Source organism: Fundulus heteroclitus, chromosome 8 (genome assembly GCF_011125445.2).
Source record: "Fundulus heteroclitus isolate FHET01 chromosome 8, MU-UCD_Fhet_4.1, whole genome shotgun sequence".
Lineage (NCBI taxonomy): Eukaryota > Metazoa > Chordata > Actinopteri > Cyprinodontiformes > Fundulidae > Fundulus > Fundulus heteroclitus.
The window spans coordinates 24,884,460-24,902,476 of NC_046368.1; the positions used below are offsets into that span (position 1 = coordinate 24,884,460).

At 41.4% G+C, this 18,017-nt stretch overlaps 2 protein-coding genes across 3 annotated transcripts; one reads left to right on the plus strand and one right to left on the minus strand.

Moving 5' to 3' along the window:
- The first annotated feature begins 3,945 nt into the window (after positions 1 to 3,945).
- Positions 3,946 to 9,341, plus strand: ankra2 (ankyrin repeat, family A (RFXANK-like), 2). The gene is made up of 9 exons (XM_012871520.3): positions 3,946 to 4,130; positions 4,320 to 4,639; positions 4,754 to 4,912; positions 5,032 to 5,097; positions 6,845 to 6,942; positions 7,015 to 7,140; positions 7,301 to 7,367; positions 7,790 to 7,870; positions 8,498 to 9,341. Exons 2-9 carry the CDS (start codon positions 4,339 to 4,341, stop codon positions 8,551 to 8,553), a joined length of 954 nt encoding a protein of 317 aa, XP_012726974.2. The 5' UTR covers positions 3,946 to 4,130; positions 4,320 to 4,338; the 3' UTR covers positions 8,554 to 9,341.
- A 1,382-nt stretch (positions 9,342 to 10,723) lies between these two features.
- btf3 (basic transcription factor 3) lies at positions 10,724 to 17,555 on the minus strand. Of its 2 annotated transcripts, none has more exons than XM_012871544.3 (6): positions 17,447 to 17,555; positions 14,003 to 14,071; positions 13,018 to 13,131; positions 12,744 to 12,945; positions 12,579 to 12,635; positions 10,724 to 11,172 (listed from the first exon to the last, which is right to left on the minus strand). In XM_012871544.3, the coding sequence occupies exons 2-6, from the start codon at positions 14,069 to 14,071 to the stop codon at positions 11,126 to 11,128; spliced, it is 489 nt and encodes a 162-aa protein (XP_012726998.1). In that variant the 5' UTR covers positions 17,447 to 17,555; the 3' UTR covers positions 10,724 to 11,125. The 2 variants fall into 2 exon arrangements, with proteins under 2 accessions (XP_012726998.1, XP_012726988.1); XM_012871534.3 differs by having other exon boundaries at positions 17,384 to 17,499.
- Between the last annotated feature and the right edge of the window lie 462 nt (positions 17,556 to 18,017).

The window sequence follows — 18,017 nt, forward strand, 5'->3', positions numbered from 1 at the left end:
CCAGCAAGAGGACTAGAGCTAAAGTAGAACGTTTTAGACCGAACGTAAAGTTAATTAATTAAACTACCAAAAATGTGTCTAACAGACCTTTGATTACCAACGATCAACATGAAAAGGATAATGATAGGGGCACTTTGACAGATTTGACCTCACATTGAGTCCTGTGAATTAAGCAGCTGGAAATAAACAAAATCCACAATCATTTCAGTTGTTCACATTCCGTCACGCTCCAGCTGCAAACTTCAATGCGTTTGGAAAAACACAAAGATTGTCCATTTGAAAAGTGTGGCTTGGCTTTGCGCTCAGGCCTGCCTGAGTCATTTCTTTGCTGAACATGTCGCTGCAATTAGCGCTCTGCCAGGGTGGGCTTCTTTCAGCTTTGCATGTCTAGAGATAAAACAGTTTTCACAATATATCTAAAGTTCAGTCAGATTAGATAGAGAAGGTCAGATTCTCATTCGCATTTAGGTCTGGACTTTGACTGGGCCATTCAGTCCAATTATTGCTCAAGTTGATGAACAACATAAGCTTGGTGACAAACTCTAAATAAAACTTCTTTTGGTTCTTTCAGTAAAGATTTTCTTCCTGCTACTCTTCCATGAAAACTAAATCTGTGGAGTGTCCTGTTGACACATTCTCCCACTGGAGTTTTGGGCCTCGGCAGCTTTCTCAGACTTCCCATGGGGCCTTCTTGTTTCACTCTGGTCTAATTTCTAAGTTTAAAATTTTGCAACATCCTTTTTACAGGGAAGAGACCCTCTCCCGGCAATCCTTTCACACAAGTTTTTCTCATTTAGTGTTCTTCTTGCTATTTTATGATATGAATGTTTTTGTTTTTATAGTTTTGTATAGTTTACAATGTGCTTGTTGGCTCTGTTCCTCTAAGAATTACAGTTTTACTGAGTAAAAAGCTGCTATGATTCACTCCCCACTACCCTCTCACCCACCCACTGCCCCAGTCTGAAAAGTTGTCTTTTCTTAATCTGCAAAGAGATTTCTTACAGCACATTTATCGACTGGCAGTAATCTGAAAATCCTCCTCTAAAGCTGATAAGAAACAAAAATGTATTTCCTTTCGTTCGTTTCTGTCTTTTCAACTTTGTCATCAATCATCATACTGTATGTTATGGTTTCAAAACCATGAATTTATTGCATTTTAATGATTTTCCTCCAAGAGAATAGAGCCTAAAGTAATGCAGCAGTGCCCCTACCTCACATGCTGCTGGGCACTCACGGTCAGCTGGCTGAAAGAAGGTAACCACACATTTTAATCTCAAAATCCAAATAATAAATACATGTAGTAAAAAAAAGTATGTTTTTATATATTAAACATACATTAAACATAAACTAAAATATATGTTTCTTAAGTCGCAAGAGGAACAATTGTTTGTTTTCTGTTTGAAGTAAAAGCAGTCAGATCAGAAATGGATTTATATTCTAAATCTTTGTTGAAATAATGCGATATACTGTGGTGCAACTTGTAATTTATTTTACTTTACACTACCATGCTTATGAGTAAGTCAAGTTTTTATTTTATTTTATTAACATTACCTTACCTTTCACCATGCCTCTGCTTAATTTATTTTTGGATGAACAAAAGAAGAGAACAAAGAGGATTTAGACTTACAAAAAACAAAACAAAAAAACACCACGTGCTTCATTTTTTGCATATAAGTGTGCAAATTTACTAAAAAAGCTGTTAACTTCTTGTATTGTCTGAACTAGACAATAGTCCTGCAGAGTTCTCATTTGGATTCTGAGATGCACACACGCAGGTCAATCTTTCACACAGATCTAATCACCGTTCCTGTCTTAAGGTTTATCCGACAAACTACGGGGGGGATTAACCTACAACTCACATGAAGCAAGAATACAGTTAAAAATGTAGTGTTTTTGTTCCATTAAAGAGATTAAAAAACCTTTAACAGGTCATTTGGGGAAACACAGCCTGTATTACTTTCGTTAGAATTCAAAAGACATTGGCGCCATCTGTTGGTAGCAGTGTAAAACAAAAAAGTAAATGAGATTTATTTTAGTAAAAATCCAAATAATAATAATAGTAATAAACACTTTTCACATAATCTTCAATGTTAGTGCTTTGTTCAAAGCTTCTTGACATATTCTTTCTCATATTGATCAAATATTATTTTGATAGGAGACAGCAAGATGCAGCTCATATTAGAAACAACTGAAATTGCAACATAATTTATAGCTGACTGTTTTGGTCAAAACAAAGGAGACATATTTGTCCTGAGAGAACAGATCTTGTGTTAAGTCGAGTTCCTGTGTCGAGGTGTGTTTCTCCACCTGTTTTGCTCTTTTGCAGCGCTCATTGGCATGCACAGGGAAAAACGCAATCTCTATGTAGATTGACCCCAGGCTGGCACTAGAAGACAGGAGCTTCTAGCTGCAAGGCAACAGTGCTACCATGCTACGTACTATCAATATCAAAATCAAATATTTATATTTACAGGGTAAATGTGATATATCATTTTATAGAATACCTCTTTTATTTCCCTGATTTATCACTAATTTACAACATCTGTTTCCAGTTCAAAACCTTGCATATGACTGAGTAATGAGATTCCTGATTCATTTATTTGAGCAATTTCTTTCTTTGATATATAGGCCTATCAGTTTTGTCAAATATAATATCATTAACTCAGCTATGTGGTTTCAGTTTTTGAAGATTTGCAGCATATTTTCAGGCACAGCGTGAAAAAAGGCTACTGTATCATATTCTTTTTAGCCCACAGGCATCTTGAATCTGGAGAGGACTTCATCACAAGTGAGTAACTGGCCATCAGTGATCAGAAGTAATTTAACCAACAAAATAACATCCTCCACCCGATTCTTACAGAATATACTCTTTTTTTCATATTGAATACTTATGTTAGTAGGAGAAAAATACAATCAAATTAGTTGACACAAACATGTCTAAACATCTCTGCCCCTTCAGTTTTAGACAGTAACGTCCTTCCATTCAGTAACAAATCTGCCTGTCACAATCTTAAAACAACTAAGATACTAAGATAAAACACTGAAGCTCAGCCTTGTAGAGGACCTGAGCTTGAGATTAAGAGCCACCCATCCCACTCAGGAGTATGATTTAACAATATTCCTGAGTGGGATGGGTATATATATATATATATATATATATATATATATATATATATATATATATATATAGAATATAAGACATATTTTCAGCTGTTTTGTTGAGTATATAATTCCACATGTGTTAATTCATAGTTTTGATGCATTCAGTGTGAATCAACAATTTTCATAGTTATGAAAATAAAGAAAACTCTTTGAATGAGAAGGTGTGTACTATGTATATATATATATATATATATATATATATATATATATATATATATATATATATATATATATATAGATAGATAGATAGATAGATAGATAGATAGATAGATAGATAGATAGATAGATAGATAGATAGATAGATAGATAGATAGTACACACATATATATAAACTCTCTTCCCAAAGTCACTGCACCCTTAAACTGGGCTTTTTGATGAGTGGCCTTTTTCTTTCTTTCTTTTTAAATAAAATATATATATATATTTGACTAGTAGAGATAGAAAAGTTGTATCCCTTGTTGTATTCCAGAGTACAATGATTTTTTTTTAATAGCAAATGCTTTTTAAAAATCAAAAGAATAAAACTATCCAGCACAATGTAACTGTAATCCACCATAATGTAATATTAACAGTATACTGCTACTTATATTTTATTCCTGGTAAAAATCAGAACTGTTTTTCACCAATAAAATCCTCCAAACCTAATTTATTTAATTGCTTTTTGCAAAGATTAGTGCAAACAAACGAACAAACAAACAAACAAAAAACGTTGTTAACGAAGAACATCAAAGGTCGGAAACACCGGAAGTCCTAGGAGAACCAAATAAGGGAGTGCACCCGGAATCATATTGCGCTTTGCGCATGTTCAGATTGATCAAAACACCGATGCAGCAGCAATGGTTTTATGACGATTTTCTAAACAAGAAATGCGGCGTCAACTGGGATTTTTATGTCGTTTCAGCAACTCGGACTTTAGCAACAGTTAAGCTCCAACTTTGAACAAGTCAGGATGTTTTATTTCCCGACAAGTAAGTATGACAGCCAGAAGGCAGCGGCAACAAAAGCTACCATGCTAACGTGGAGCTAACTGACAGTTGAGTCTGTGGGCATTTGGCTGTACAGAAAAAAAAAGTTATTTTCGTTTAATAACTGTATATCGGCACTCCCAGCGCTCGGTAAAGCTGGGACTCGTCCTGATTTGTGTTCGTGTGTTGCAGCTGTGTGACCGGTTAGAGGATGGAAAACGTCGCCGTGTCGGCTGCAGAGGGGACCGCTGGCTGTCCCCTGGTCTCCGAGGACATGGAGGGGATCTGCGTGATGCCCGATCTCAGGGCCATCAAGACTGAGCAGTCGGTGGGTCCGACCCCCGACGAACCGAGCCCTCAAAACGTGGCCATGGGCATCAAGTTCATCCTCCCCAACCGCTTTGACATGAACGTTTGCTCCCGGTTTGTGAAGTCCCTCAACGAGGAGGACAGCAAGAACATCCAGGACCAGGTGAACTCTGACCTGGAGGTGGCCTCTGTTCTATTTAAAGGTAAAGTGGGCCCTCTCTCTCTCTCAGATGGAAATTAGAGCATCAACTCTCTGACCTGTCCTGTTTTTAAACCAAAAGATATATTTTTTTTTTTTATTCATGTCTTCCTTTCAGCCGAGTGTAACATCCAGACGTCGCCGTCGCCAGGCATACAGGTCCGACACGTGTACACGCCGTCCACCACCAAGCATTTCTCGCCAATCAAACAGTCCACCACGCTGACCAACAAGCACCGCGGCAACGAGGTTTCCTCCACGCCGCTTCTGGTCCACTGTAAGAGTGCCGGCTGTCTTCTTCCTTTTACGTGTTTTTGCTTTCAGCTTGGTTTCGATGCAAGCATCAAAGTTCCTGCTGTGATGCATTCCTGTTTTTTTCTTCCCTCCTGTTTCCAGCTTTATCCATTCATCAGCTGGCAGCCCAGGGGGAAATGGTGTTTTTGGCCAGTAGAATTGAACAAGGTGGGCAGGTCTTTTTTTTTTCTTATTTTTTTTTTTTTCAGAACATTGATTTTTGTCCTTCGTGATTAAATATGTGAAATAGGCATGCCAGCGTTTGACCCAAATGAGTGCTTTAAATTTAGGCTAGTGTTTGTTGTTATTATTCTCATTAAAAGTAGTTGTAATTTCACAGTCTTTAATTTCTGCCTTTAACAAGAAAAGGGGCGACTGCTCCCCTTCAGGTCGGGGATCAGTCTCTGCACTAAGGAGGAGCTAAGTTCTCTATTCGTCTTGATCACGAGAGATGGTAGAATGAGGCGTGAGAGGGAAAAAATAACTAGCTCTTCATTTATTGGTCTGCGGATGTGCCTGTGGTCATGGGACACGGATCATCACCACAGCAAGAATGGTGAGATACAGACGGGCGAGGGGCTCGCTGTGGCAGCTCATTCCGGACGTTTAACTTTCATCATTCTGGACTTAACTGTGTCACCAGTTCCCACAGCATCCTACTGGACCGATTGTCGTCTGCCGGCATCACTGGCACAGAACTCGACTGGCTCTAATCTCATCAAGGGCTGTACGATTTTGCCAAAAATCGAAAATTGCGATATATTTCGACCATAACTGGGACTTCATTTTGGACTTATCTCTGCATTGACCACAGGCATCAAAAAGGGTCCTTGTTGAACATAAAGTGCAACCACGGTTTGATCGTGAGATTCCTGAAGGTTTCTGGTAAAGAAAGTATGATTATATAAACTCTAAAACAAGTAATAAAATTAGATTATCGCACTGCTGCAGATCTCTTCCCCTCCACGCGGAGGAAAACCCACTTTAAACACGTTACTGACACCTAAAGGACGCGTCTGACCATTAATTGTTATAGCCAAAAAAATACAGACCTGTGCAATTTGGAAATAGCGTCTTTTAAAATTTCTATTATTATATTGCAAATGCAATTAATTGTTCAGCCCTACTCTCATCTCTCTGGCTGCGCTTTGCCCATTAAAACCGCAACAGCAAAACCATTTTTATTCACTGACTTGTTCCCCGTGGTTCAGTCTATGCCATCTCCTTTATTTGCACGGTCTTCGGCAAATTCAGCATCAATTTGTCATTCTAAAACCGCTCGCCCCCAGTAACGCGTCGTGCGAAGGCTCTCAGGAGGGTCTTAGAACTCGCTTTTGTTACGCATCTATAATACGAACCCCTAAAGTTTTTCAAGTCACTCTGAAAAGTACATGTTTAGGTTTGCTTATAACCTCCAGTTATGGCGACAAAAAACATTTTTCTTTCAAACCGTTTGCATTAAAGCTTTACCTTGCTTTTTTTATTGTGACCTTGTGTGTCTCGAAAGGCACTTCCAAATAAAAAGGCCTCATTATTTACACAGGAGCAGATGGTTGTCAATACTGAAATCAGCATTTTTCCAGAAAGCGCCTGATTGTTGCGTCTCTAGTTTGTGCAACTTGGCTCATATCACTTTTAATCCTTTAGAATATGAAGAAAACTATTTCCAAAAACATAAATAATAAACTTTTTTGCCCCTTTCTATTCCTCTTATCGTCACCATTTATAAATGCCACTTCCCTCCACCTATAAATGAACCGTTCTCCTTGCCTGGCTCTGCTTTATGCAATCATTCTACTATAACTCCTAATCATGAGCTTTAGAAACAACAGTCCTTGTACCCATACTGCCCTTTCCTGTGCAACTCAGCAAACTCCCAAAAGTCGTTAATCCCTAAATGTATTCCTTTGCACAGAGACGGTGATCAATCTCCAAGACGAGGAAGGTTTCACCCCTCTCATGTGGGCGGCGGCGCACGGACAGATCGCCGTGGTTGAGTTTCTGCTCCAAAACGTACGAGGAGCTAAAACGGACGGTGTTGTTTTCAGTGACTCGCGCTGACTCTGCGTCTTTTCTCGGCTGCAGGGGGCCGACCCAAACCTGCTGGCCAAAGGGAGGGAGAGCGCGCTGTCCCTGGCCTGCAGTAAGGGATACACAGATATCGTGAAGATGCTCATCGACTGCGGCGTGGACGTCAACGAGTACGACTGGGTACCAGCCATAGTTTAATTCACATACAGCACGTCGGGACTGACATGGCGTTAGCATAGATTTGGATGGGGGTAGTAGTGTAAAGGCTGTGATTGTGTTAATCCTGGGTTTGCTTCTGTGCATCACTGTTTAAACCTTTTGATAATCTCTTGATCTTCAGAATGGAGGAGCCCCTCTGCTGTATGCTGTCCATGGCAACCATGTGCGCTGTGTTGAGATTTTGCTAGGTAAGGTGGAGGGGGGTTAAATGAGGGCAAATATGCGGGTTAGTATCCTTTTAGAAGGATAAATATGTGCTGTTTTACTTGCTTGATCCAGCACTACACTGCAAAAACGGGTCTAAAAATAAGTAAAATGTTCTTAAAGTTAGTGTATTTGTCCTTGATTTGAGCAGGTAAAAAAGACTATTTGCCAATGGAATAAGTATTTTGACCCCCAAAATAAGATAATTAGACATCCTGCACTTGAAATAAGGTGATGGAGATGAGTTGTTCCTATTTAAAGTGCAAAAATCTTATTCCATTGGCAAATAATCTTATTTACCTGCTCAAATCAAGGACAAATACACTAACTTTATGAACATTTTACTTATTTTAGGTTCCGTTTTTGCAGTGTAACATGTATGTTAATTGTGGTTTGTTTCTTCCAGACAGCGGCGCTGATCCAACTGTGGAGTCGGATTCAGGATTCAACGCGATGGACATGGCTGTGGCTATGGGCCATCGAAACGGTGTGTGTGTGTGGAATAAACGTGTCCTCTCGCTGCATTTAGCTCTAATATAGTGCTGGTCAAAACGTATTCAGCATGAAGCTTGAAGTACGTTTTGTTTGGTTTTTTGAAACAATAACTGGGATCTTTCCAAAAAAAGTAAAAAATACAAAACAACTGGACTGGTTTTCCGTAGTTGAAGACGTTTCGCTTCCTCTCCAGGAAGCTTTCTCAATTCAAAAAGTCTGGAGTAATGTGCAGTACCAAGCTTTATACTACTGTCCAAACAAAGGCCTTTGTTGGGCAGTAGAATAAATCTTGTTACTCCACATTACTCTACATTACTCCAGACTTTTTGAATTGAGAAAGCTTCCTGGAGAGGAAGCGAAACGTCTTCAACTACGAAAACCAAGTCCAGTTGCTTTGTTTTTTTTACTTTTTTTGCACTGCCCAGTTACAACCCCCAGCTTGTGTCCGTGTTTCTGTCGTCAAGGTGATCTCTTGAAGTGATGCCAAACGGTCCGGTGGTGTTTTTTTCTGTTCCCTCCACTTTAAACCTATAGTTTCCCTATTGGGTTGATTTTTAAGTCTCCCCCTAATTTTAGCGTATGAATAAAAACCTTAATATCTGCCTTTGTGTGTGTTCAGTTCAACAGGTAATGGAGGCCCACCTATTGAAGCTACTGATGGGAATCAGAGAGTGAACTCCCGGTGAACAGACCCTTACAGGACGTCGTTTTAGTGCTGGACAATCATGTAGCACGCCTTGGATTTCAGCCTGCAGGAGGATTTTTGGTCTCTGAAAGATATTTAAGCTGTGTTGTAAAATATTATTTATTGAATCTGGTGCACCTGATGCTCGTGGAGGTTTGTGCTGCGAAAAGTGCGCTGCAGGGTCAGTTTGATTTTTGCTAAAGTTGAGCAAGGGGGTATGGTAGGTTTTGTCATGTTCTGAAATATTAGTACCCCTTTTCACTTGTTTGAAAATTAACTGTAATGAAACTGTTTAAGGTTAAAAAAAGTCTGTTGGTCTGGTCTTTACAGGAAGCACATTGAACTGGGAGGCCACGAAGCTGCCAACATGTCTGTGAATTTACTGAATCTGTGTGGTTTTTATTTATTTGGATTTATTGTGGCCATTGTAGGGTCAATTTGTGTTTGTGAACAGTGATGCTTAGATGTTTTTGGTGAAGTTGTAAAGACGGTACACTGCAATCCAACAGCCAAAAGTGGTATTGTGGTGCTTTTGGCTCAAATGACTCGTGCATTAAAACAGTTATTAAGCTGTCTGTCCAAATTCATTAGCCGTCTTTCCACTTTAAAATGGCGTTTTTATTTATTTTAGAAGCAGTTTGAAACTAGAAAACAAAGGGTTGTCTAACCTCTGGCCAAAATCAGATGTGAGAAAATTCTGCTGATTTCAAAATATAGATTTGCCACCATGTGATGTGATTTTTGTAAAACTTGGCTAAATAAAATATCTAAAAGCTGATTAGTAGTTTTTTTTTCCATTAGTGGTAAAATCCTAAGGGACCCTTTAATATGCATTTCTTAAAGAAAGGCTGAAATAAAACATTGCAGTTGCGTAACAAACACAACAGTCATGTGTTTGGAATGGGTTTCATGTACAGAAAAGGGCCACAATCAAAAAAGTCAAGTCTCCTTTGTTATAAACAAATCATTAAATCCAAGTAAAATTAAATAGAAACTAGTTTAACTTTACAAGGAGTTAAATTATTCATTAGTTCTTAATGCATTTAAACCTAAATTATGTCAATTCAATATGCATTTGTGTTTCAAAGTTACATTACCAAATATTTTAATGTACTTTAGTCTAATGTTCAAATTCGCAAATATTTTTAAATCAACTGGTTTGTGGCCATTCCAGCTCTCCATATTTTTGGGGCTGTATATCAGGTTAAAGAGAGCATCAACTTTAGGAAAGTCCTGGTGAAATTTTTATTTTCTCAATCAACTAAAAGGCAGGTTTAGTGAAGATTACAGAATTTATCAGAGCATTGATTACACCAAACCTAAGGTTAAAACTTCCCTCAGGAAAGGTAGGTAATGTCAGTAGTGCTGGCAGACAGACCCAATCTTATTCTAATGTAAAAAAAAAAAAAAAAAAAAAAAAAAGTGTAAACTGTATAAAAGTCCCATAATAAGGGTGACTCCCACCATCCAGTCTGAACATCTAAATATGGCAGGGGTCAGCAACCTTTACAACCAGGGGAGCCATTTTTACCCTTTGGTCTCTAGTTAAACAAAAACTGTTGAACCACAAAAACAACTGAACAAAGTGCATCTCTTTATAAAACCCACTACAGGAAATCAGATTTTAAATTAAAAGAAACATCTGTTTTTAGCTTCATTACATGTCAAAGGGTTTTTATATATATATGAAAAAAGACAGCAACCTATTGACAAAAAGAAACAACATTCTTACACCATTAGTGTAAAACTTTGTGTAAATGAAAAAATGCCTGGCAAAAGCACTAAAGCAAAAAACACATTTTAGAACTTTATAAATTCAGCATTGAGCCACGTGTGGTTGCAATCCCCTGCAATCCCCTATGAAAGTTGAATCAGAGTGACCATGCTGTCAACGAGATGTCACAGGTGCAAAAACATAGAAAAAAAATATCACTGACTTAATTTTGTCAGCATTGAGTGTTTTCATTTTAGTCCAAACCAACTGGAAAGCAGGAAACCCTTTAATTTAGTATTGATCCATTAAATTGACAGTACAAGCCAAACGCGTGGAATCCCACTTGATGAAGAGTGGCATAACAGTTCCCTACATCTTCAATGAAAACACGATAACTTTTTTTTTCCCCCTTGTATACTTAAAAACAACAAAAAAAATAGACACCGTTCAGTTTAGTGACAGTAGCAAAGGTTTATTCCAGATATGATGATTTTAGGGAGGCCACAGTTCAGTAACCCAGAAAACAGATGCAGAGCCGGGGGCATCGGACTCGTCTTTTCACACAGTCCCTGGCTCTAACTGGACATTTAGACCGTGTGAGCTCATCAAGCGTGTGGAGCGCCTGGTGGCGGAGAGGTGGAATGAGTAATAGCATACCTTACACCAAAAATACTGTGACCCCGGTTTTCATACAGAGCACTACTCTACAAAAATGACTGAAACGTATGCCGGTGATTTATCGAGTTCTTTGACAGAATGCCTCCGCTGTCGGCTCTCCCCTTCTTCCCACAGAAACAGTATCTCGTGCCCCGCATGGTCCTTTGGAGTTCTGCCGTGTCCCGTTTCCTCTAATTGGCCTCATCCTTGGACGCTTCGTCGAAATTCTCCACCAGATCTGAAACCAAACAAAACACAGGGGGGTCTGAAGCGATTTGAGTTCCATTGGTCCGTGCTAAACGCAGACACGGCTCAGGAAGAGCGCGCTTATCTGAAACACGACTCCTGCACGGACTGCAATGCAGTGCCTCATGAAACCATTCCCACCACTTTGCGCTTTTCCCGCGTTGTCAGATTTAATGGGTTTTATGTGGCAGACTGAAAACCAAAGGAAGGAAAATTATCTTTGGTTTTTCAATATTTAGCCAATTAAAAAAAAAGAAGAAAAAAAAGGAGTGGAGGAGTGCATTTGTGTCGATGTGTCAATAAAATCCAAGGCAAAGACAGCAGGACGGTTTGGATCAAAGCAAGCGACTGAGTTAGCAGGACCTGGTCCAGACGTTAGCCCATAATCACAGCCCCTGGGCAAACCTGCAAGATTGCTGTTCACAGATGCTGTCCCTCTAACGGGACTTGACTTTCAATGAGTTTTGGCAAGTAAAAAAGAAAAAACGACGTTCAGAAGCTGGTAACAGCCTCCAGCGAGCACAGTTAAACATTTCTGACTGATCCCGAGTCACTGTTGGAAGATGAGTATGTATGGGTCGAAAAACTTTTACGCAACCAAGAAGTGTGTCTGATTTCCTAAGGGAAACAAAGTTAAAAAGAGAGAGGGGAAAAAAAAAAAAAAAAAGGAACCGCATGTCTGATTCTTGAATGAGCAACGCAGCAAGTGAGCGCGATGACAAATAATCAAAAATTGATAGACAAAATGTCCTGATTCCCAAAGTGACAAAGAAAGTATGATTTCAATATGTTCTCCATTATTTGTAATGGAGGAAGGAAAAGGGAAACTTGAGGGCTAGGGGTTTAAAAAAAATCTGAGTAAAAACAAACATGAGCCTAAAATGTGAAAAGCAGCGACGGAGTCAGGAGCCGTTTAACAAGGCGGAGCGCCGCTGCAGGACCGGTGGTGAAGAGCATCAACGGGTTGGCTCCTCCCACCTCCGCCAAACGTGAGAAACCTCCCTGGTCAGGTCCCGTCTCAGAGGGTCAAAGGTTAAAAAGGGAAACAATTTACAAGGTCTGGGCAAACATCCCCCCCCGCTTCCATGGCGGAGCGGCTACGTAATCGTTTGCTCCATTAGCGAGGACCCGAGGAGTCCTGGGAAAAGCCGGGCTCATCCTAATGGCAACCTCGTGTGTCTGGTCCACTTTCCCCTCAGAGAAAAGCAAACCGAGTTGGACAGCGTCAAACAGAGACGACGTCAAACCTTTCAGCTCCCTACGCTGAAAGGAAAACAAACCCGCAGCAATTTTTATTTATTTATTTAAGGCAGAGGAGAAACACCTCGGTGCAACGACTCGACTAGGGGAATATTTTATTTCTAATTAGCAGAAATAAAAAGACGTGCATGCCCTCACCTGGAACGTCATCGTCTTCCTCTTCTACTGTCGCAATCGGCGCTTTTCCATCTGCAGCTGCAGACAGAGAAAACAATCCAAGTTACGACAAGAACTAAAAAAAAAAAAAACTTGTTTTGGGGGCTAAAGGCTGGTAAAATGTGCACCAACGTAAAGGTTACAGACCCTGTTTGGGGAGAGCCTCGGCGAGTCTCCTCAGGCTCGTCAGGCTGTCGGCTCCCAGCTGGTTGAGGATGCCGGGCAGCATCTCGGTCAGCTGCTTGGTCTCGGCGTGGCCCGTGATGGTGAAGGTGTTGGCGGCGAGGGACGCCTGCACTTTGGGGTTGTTGAAGTGGATGACCGTGCCCTGGTTTGTGAACATGTTCACCTGGAAGGAGACGGCGAAGCGTCAGCTGGCTGGCTGGCTGGCACGTGGCGGCTTCGCCTAAGGAGGCCCTACCTCTTCGATACCGGAGATGTTGTTGACGCCGAGCTTCTTTAGGGAGAACTGGAGCTTCTTGTCGTCGGCGGTTGCCGTTCTGTGCACTACCTTCTTCTTTCTGCGAGCGCTTCCCTGCGGAGACACACGGACGCATGCTTCTCTGTAAAGAGTGAAGACCTTCGGTGCGACAGGGGCAGGTAGGAGTATTTGCACCGTCATGCATCTTTTGTTGTTGCCGTTTTTACTTTATCACACACAACTTCAGATAATACCAGTTTAATCTATTAAGCTGTAGGGACGATGCAGCTAAACCTGGGCCTAATGAAGAACCATCTCCCCCCTAAACCAGATAACTGGTGGTCCTACCGTTGGGCCTACAGTCTGCGAGTCTTTTCCATGAGACACCTTGTCCCCCTCTTCTCTGTAGAATCCCAGACTTTGACTAGGCCCCTCCCAAATCTTCATTTTGTTTTGTCTTTCGGGGCCACTCAAGATTGTTTTAGACCATCGTCCGGCTGCAGAACCCAAGGCTGCTTTGAGTTACGGTCCCGAACTGACAGCCAGAGATTGGTGAAGCCGTCCCTCTGGAGTCTTGAAGCATCAACGCAGCCCCGTTTGTCATCCATTGCTGGACTTCTGTAGATCAGTCGAGCCTACTTCATGTTGTCAGACGGGTTCTAATTGAGTGCAGCTTTTTGAAACTGAACCAAAAATGTGTAGCTAATCACCGATTAACGAGCAATTATAGTTTTTCCCACGGACCCTGCTGGATACCCTTTGTTCTATATAAATAAAACCATTTGAAAACCCCTTTCTGTATTTACCCAGGCTCACTGATATAGTGTCAAAACTTGTTTGATTTCACAGATTCTGGTGAAGCAAACCCCCCCCCCCAAAAAAAAGAACTCTTTAAAAAGGAGCAGATGGTACCAGCAGGACATTTCTTTTGCAACAGACTTGAAATGAGAAATTGTTTTTGGTGAAACGTCCGGATTCAAGTTACCTTTCCGCCGATGCGGACTTGCGCTTGTAGTTTAGCGAGTTTTTCTTGATTCATAATTGCTTCTTTCATCTGCAAAAAATAAAAACATGAATATATCGTTACATGGCGTCAGTGCTGCAGCTAGATTTCAGCCAAACTAAAGATTTCAGAACAAGGGAGCTGAAATAAAAGGATAAAAACAACACGCAACAAACACAACATGATGCAGCAAATCGACACAGCACACACCACGATTAGAAACATTAGTGTGTAAAAGGGTTCCACCCTGAAACGAATGTAGTAGGGAGGGAAATGATACTTTCAGATACACGACAGGCCGGATGTTTGGAAGCAACTTCCCGTTCATAACACATTTCTGAAACTCTGCACCACTACTATGGATCCTGGGACAGCTTAACTTACTTGACCGGATTTTGCTCCTAACGGCCGTCGGCTGAGTTTACCTTCAGGTATACACTGACCCGACCGATGCTAAATGAACGTTATCACATTTATGCCCTACTGTTAAAACACGAGGAGGTCACTTTGAAGAAAGTAGAAAAACAAACACCTGACGGTTGGGCTAAAAAAAATAAAATAAGGTACTCTCTATTAATAATGCTTCTTTACTGCTGACCAATAAAACTAAGGGCTTTTTTGTGGGGCACAAATCTGATCTTTCACACTTTTGGCCAGTATTGTGGGAACAGAGGTCTGCAACCTGCCCCTCCCACACCTGTTGCTGGCAGACAAACCTGGCTCCTACTGAGGCATCACTCCTAAAATGTCAGCTAGCAGTCAACACGTCTGTTCGGCTGCTGACTAAATAACCAGCTAATAAGAAATACATAAATCTATTAAAGGAGCAGAGCACCAAGAAGGTCAAATACTCTGTGCAAATGGCATGTTTACTTGAAGGGTGCCAAAAATTTAGGAGATTAGACAAATGTATGTAGCCAAACAGGAAGTAAAATGCTACAATGCCGATTCGTACGCTGTGCAACGGTACCAAAACCCAACATTGTAATTTTCTCTTCCATCATCAGTGTCCCCACTACTCTACCTGAGCTTTAGGATCTTAATAAGATCCATCAAGTCAAGCGTGGACATAAAGAGGGAAGTGAAAATCCATCCATCTAACTAGCTTAATATCAAATTAACAGAGTGTTTATACATGGCACCTTTGATATTATACTCCACCAAAACCCATCCAATCAGACGTTTGCAATGGCAAGATTGCTCAAACTGACATTACTGCAGCGACAATTGTGCACAAGTTATCATGCAGCAGTATTTTGAAATCAAAGTTACTAAAATCTGTTAGAACCTAAAGCAGAATTTAATTTTGCTGGAGGTCAATGAAAGATTTCAGCTTTTTGGTCAGAGGTCCGACATCAAAATGTAAAGAATTTCAGCCTCAACGATTATTTTCACACGTCAGGTTTTGTTAAGTTTCCTGCCATCATTACCGTGACGGAACTGTTTTTAAAATCATCTTAGAAATATTTCTAGTTGAGTGCAATTTTATCCAACTCGGACCAGGAGGTGATTATTCATGCTTTTATTTCCTCTCGTTTAGATTATTGTAAACTCTCTTTTTTACTTGTTTTGACAAAACCACCGTCACACGTCTCCAGCCAGTCCAGAACACCGCGGCAAGGCTTTTAACAGGAACCAACAGAAGGGCCCGCATCACACTGCTTTTATCCTCACTACATTGGCTAGCCGACGAATTTAGAACTGATCTGAAAATTTTAGTCTCGACTTTTAGAGCTTTTAAAAGCTCCAAAACCTTTTAAGCAGAACCTGGGCACCATCAAGTGCAGCAACCTCTGCACGGAGGTGGCGGAGTTCACCAGTAAGGACGAGGTGGCTGTCTGCAACCTGGCCTCCATCGCCCTCAACATGTACCCCCCCCCCCCCATTACATAAATTAAATGTTAATTTCTTATTCTTCTGGCCGCACTCTTCAATCCTCAGCTCAGAACCTCCTTAAGACCCGGTTTAAAACTCGTGACGACCTGTCCTTTCAGGCAGTAGCTGCCAGGCTGTGGAACAACCTGCCCCTCTTTCTCCATGTGGCCGACCGTCGAGTCCTTTAAAGTATAGCTTAACACACTTTTATTGAGTCAAACTTTAAGTTTTACTTGTGGTTTTTATTAACTGTTCTTTCTTTGCTTTAAAAATTATTTTATATTTGAATGTATGTTACCTGCACTCTTTAAAGCACTTCATCTGTGAAAGGTGCTATATAAAAGGTTCACCTACATCATGGCCAATTAGCAGGGATGCACGCATAAGCAAAGTTGGGTCGGTATCAATAGTCAATATTAATACTGCCATTATGGCTGATAACAGAAATCTTACACATTTTCCTATCCTTTTAACACCATGGGAGTGGCGGTAGCGACCACAACGCTGACATTGCTTTTCTGCTTCAGTTTTATAAATCGCTTCTCCTTTCAGGACCACGGGGAGGCTGGTGCCGACATCTACAGCGACTATTAGAACCAGGGTAGACCCTGGACAGGTAACCAGTCCATGGCAGGACAATATAGACACACACACACCTAGCAGTCATGCTTTTAGACTGTAGGAGGAAGTGGGAGTACCCGGAGACAACACACGCATGCACAGGGAAAAGACCCCAGACCGGGATTTGAACCCAGGACGTTCTTGCTGAAAGGCAACAGTGCAGATTTAAACACGTGCAACTTTTTTTTTTTTTTTTTTTTTTTTTTACTTTTTCTTGGTCCGACCTCCCTAACCTTATTTTCATAATTTCCGCTTAATACAGGCTGTAGCATTTGCGGAGGCCAGCTAAAACCGTGGGATGTCCCGAGCGCAATCCGATTGGACGAACGAGTCGGACTGAGGCAAACGCGGCGCACGTACAAACACGCACGCGATGCGCTGGGAGCAGCGCCCTCGGCGTGGGTGTGGCAAACACACTGTAAGCGCTCCGGGTAAAAGTTTGAAACGTCAACAGGAGCACATGGACGCATTAGGACGAGCCTGCAGGAGCGACGCTGAACAAAAAGCCCCGCACAAGCGCTCCGACAGCCCAACCTGCAGGGAAAGAGCTACAAAAACTCCTGCGGCTGTCCGCATTTCCGTGAGGATCCGCGAACGAGCCAAGCCAGGCGAGTCACAAGGAAGCGGGTCTGCTCGGACAAAGCCACCCTGAGGCACACGATTTAACGCCAGGGGCGACCTTAGCTGGCCTGCGTTCAGCCCAAACGAGGCTCGGCGGCTTTCAGGTGAGGAGCCCCGAAGCTAACTTGGACTTAGCTCCGCTGCTAGCAGCACGGCCTGTCACCGCCGCCGCACAGATCCGTGAGTAAGGTTAGCGTCACGCCGCGGCGGATTGCAGCCACCCGGGTGGGGAAGGCTTTCGTTTACCTCTTGCCGTCAGATCAGGGGATAACAGAGCAGGGAAGATGGTATTTAAAGCTCCTCACTGACCTGTAAACTAACAGCAGACACATGCGGGGAGCAAGATGGAAGCGAGAGAGAGGAGGGAGGACGTGACGTCCAACAAAGAAGCGACGCGCGATTGGGTCTTTTATGCCCTGAGTTGAGTTCCGCAGGTATCGAGGCAACGGGCTATGGAGCTAAATTAGGGCCAAATGTTTTGGTAATGTTGACAAAAAAATATATATATTTAAAAAAATGAATAGAGCTTTGTAACACTCTGGTTAGGGAACTTATGTCAAACAAGTAAAAGGCAGGATATGCTACACTAGTGCTGGATGATAATTCAATAACAACATATATCGACCAATAGACGTTTATTGATGATAGAAAAAAAGGGTCAATAAAAAGTTCAATAGAATAACAGTTTTCCTTCTTTTTGCATTCTAGCCTATCACGTAGGTTAATATTACAGTCATTAAATCCTCCCAACCAATCACAAAAAGACCCAGAAGCGCACCGTCACCAAGATAAGATAGGCTTTATTGATCTCACATTGGAGAAATTTACTTGCCACATCGGCTCATAAGAGAAGGTGCAAAAGTAGGAAAGGTGCATCAGT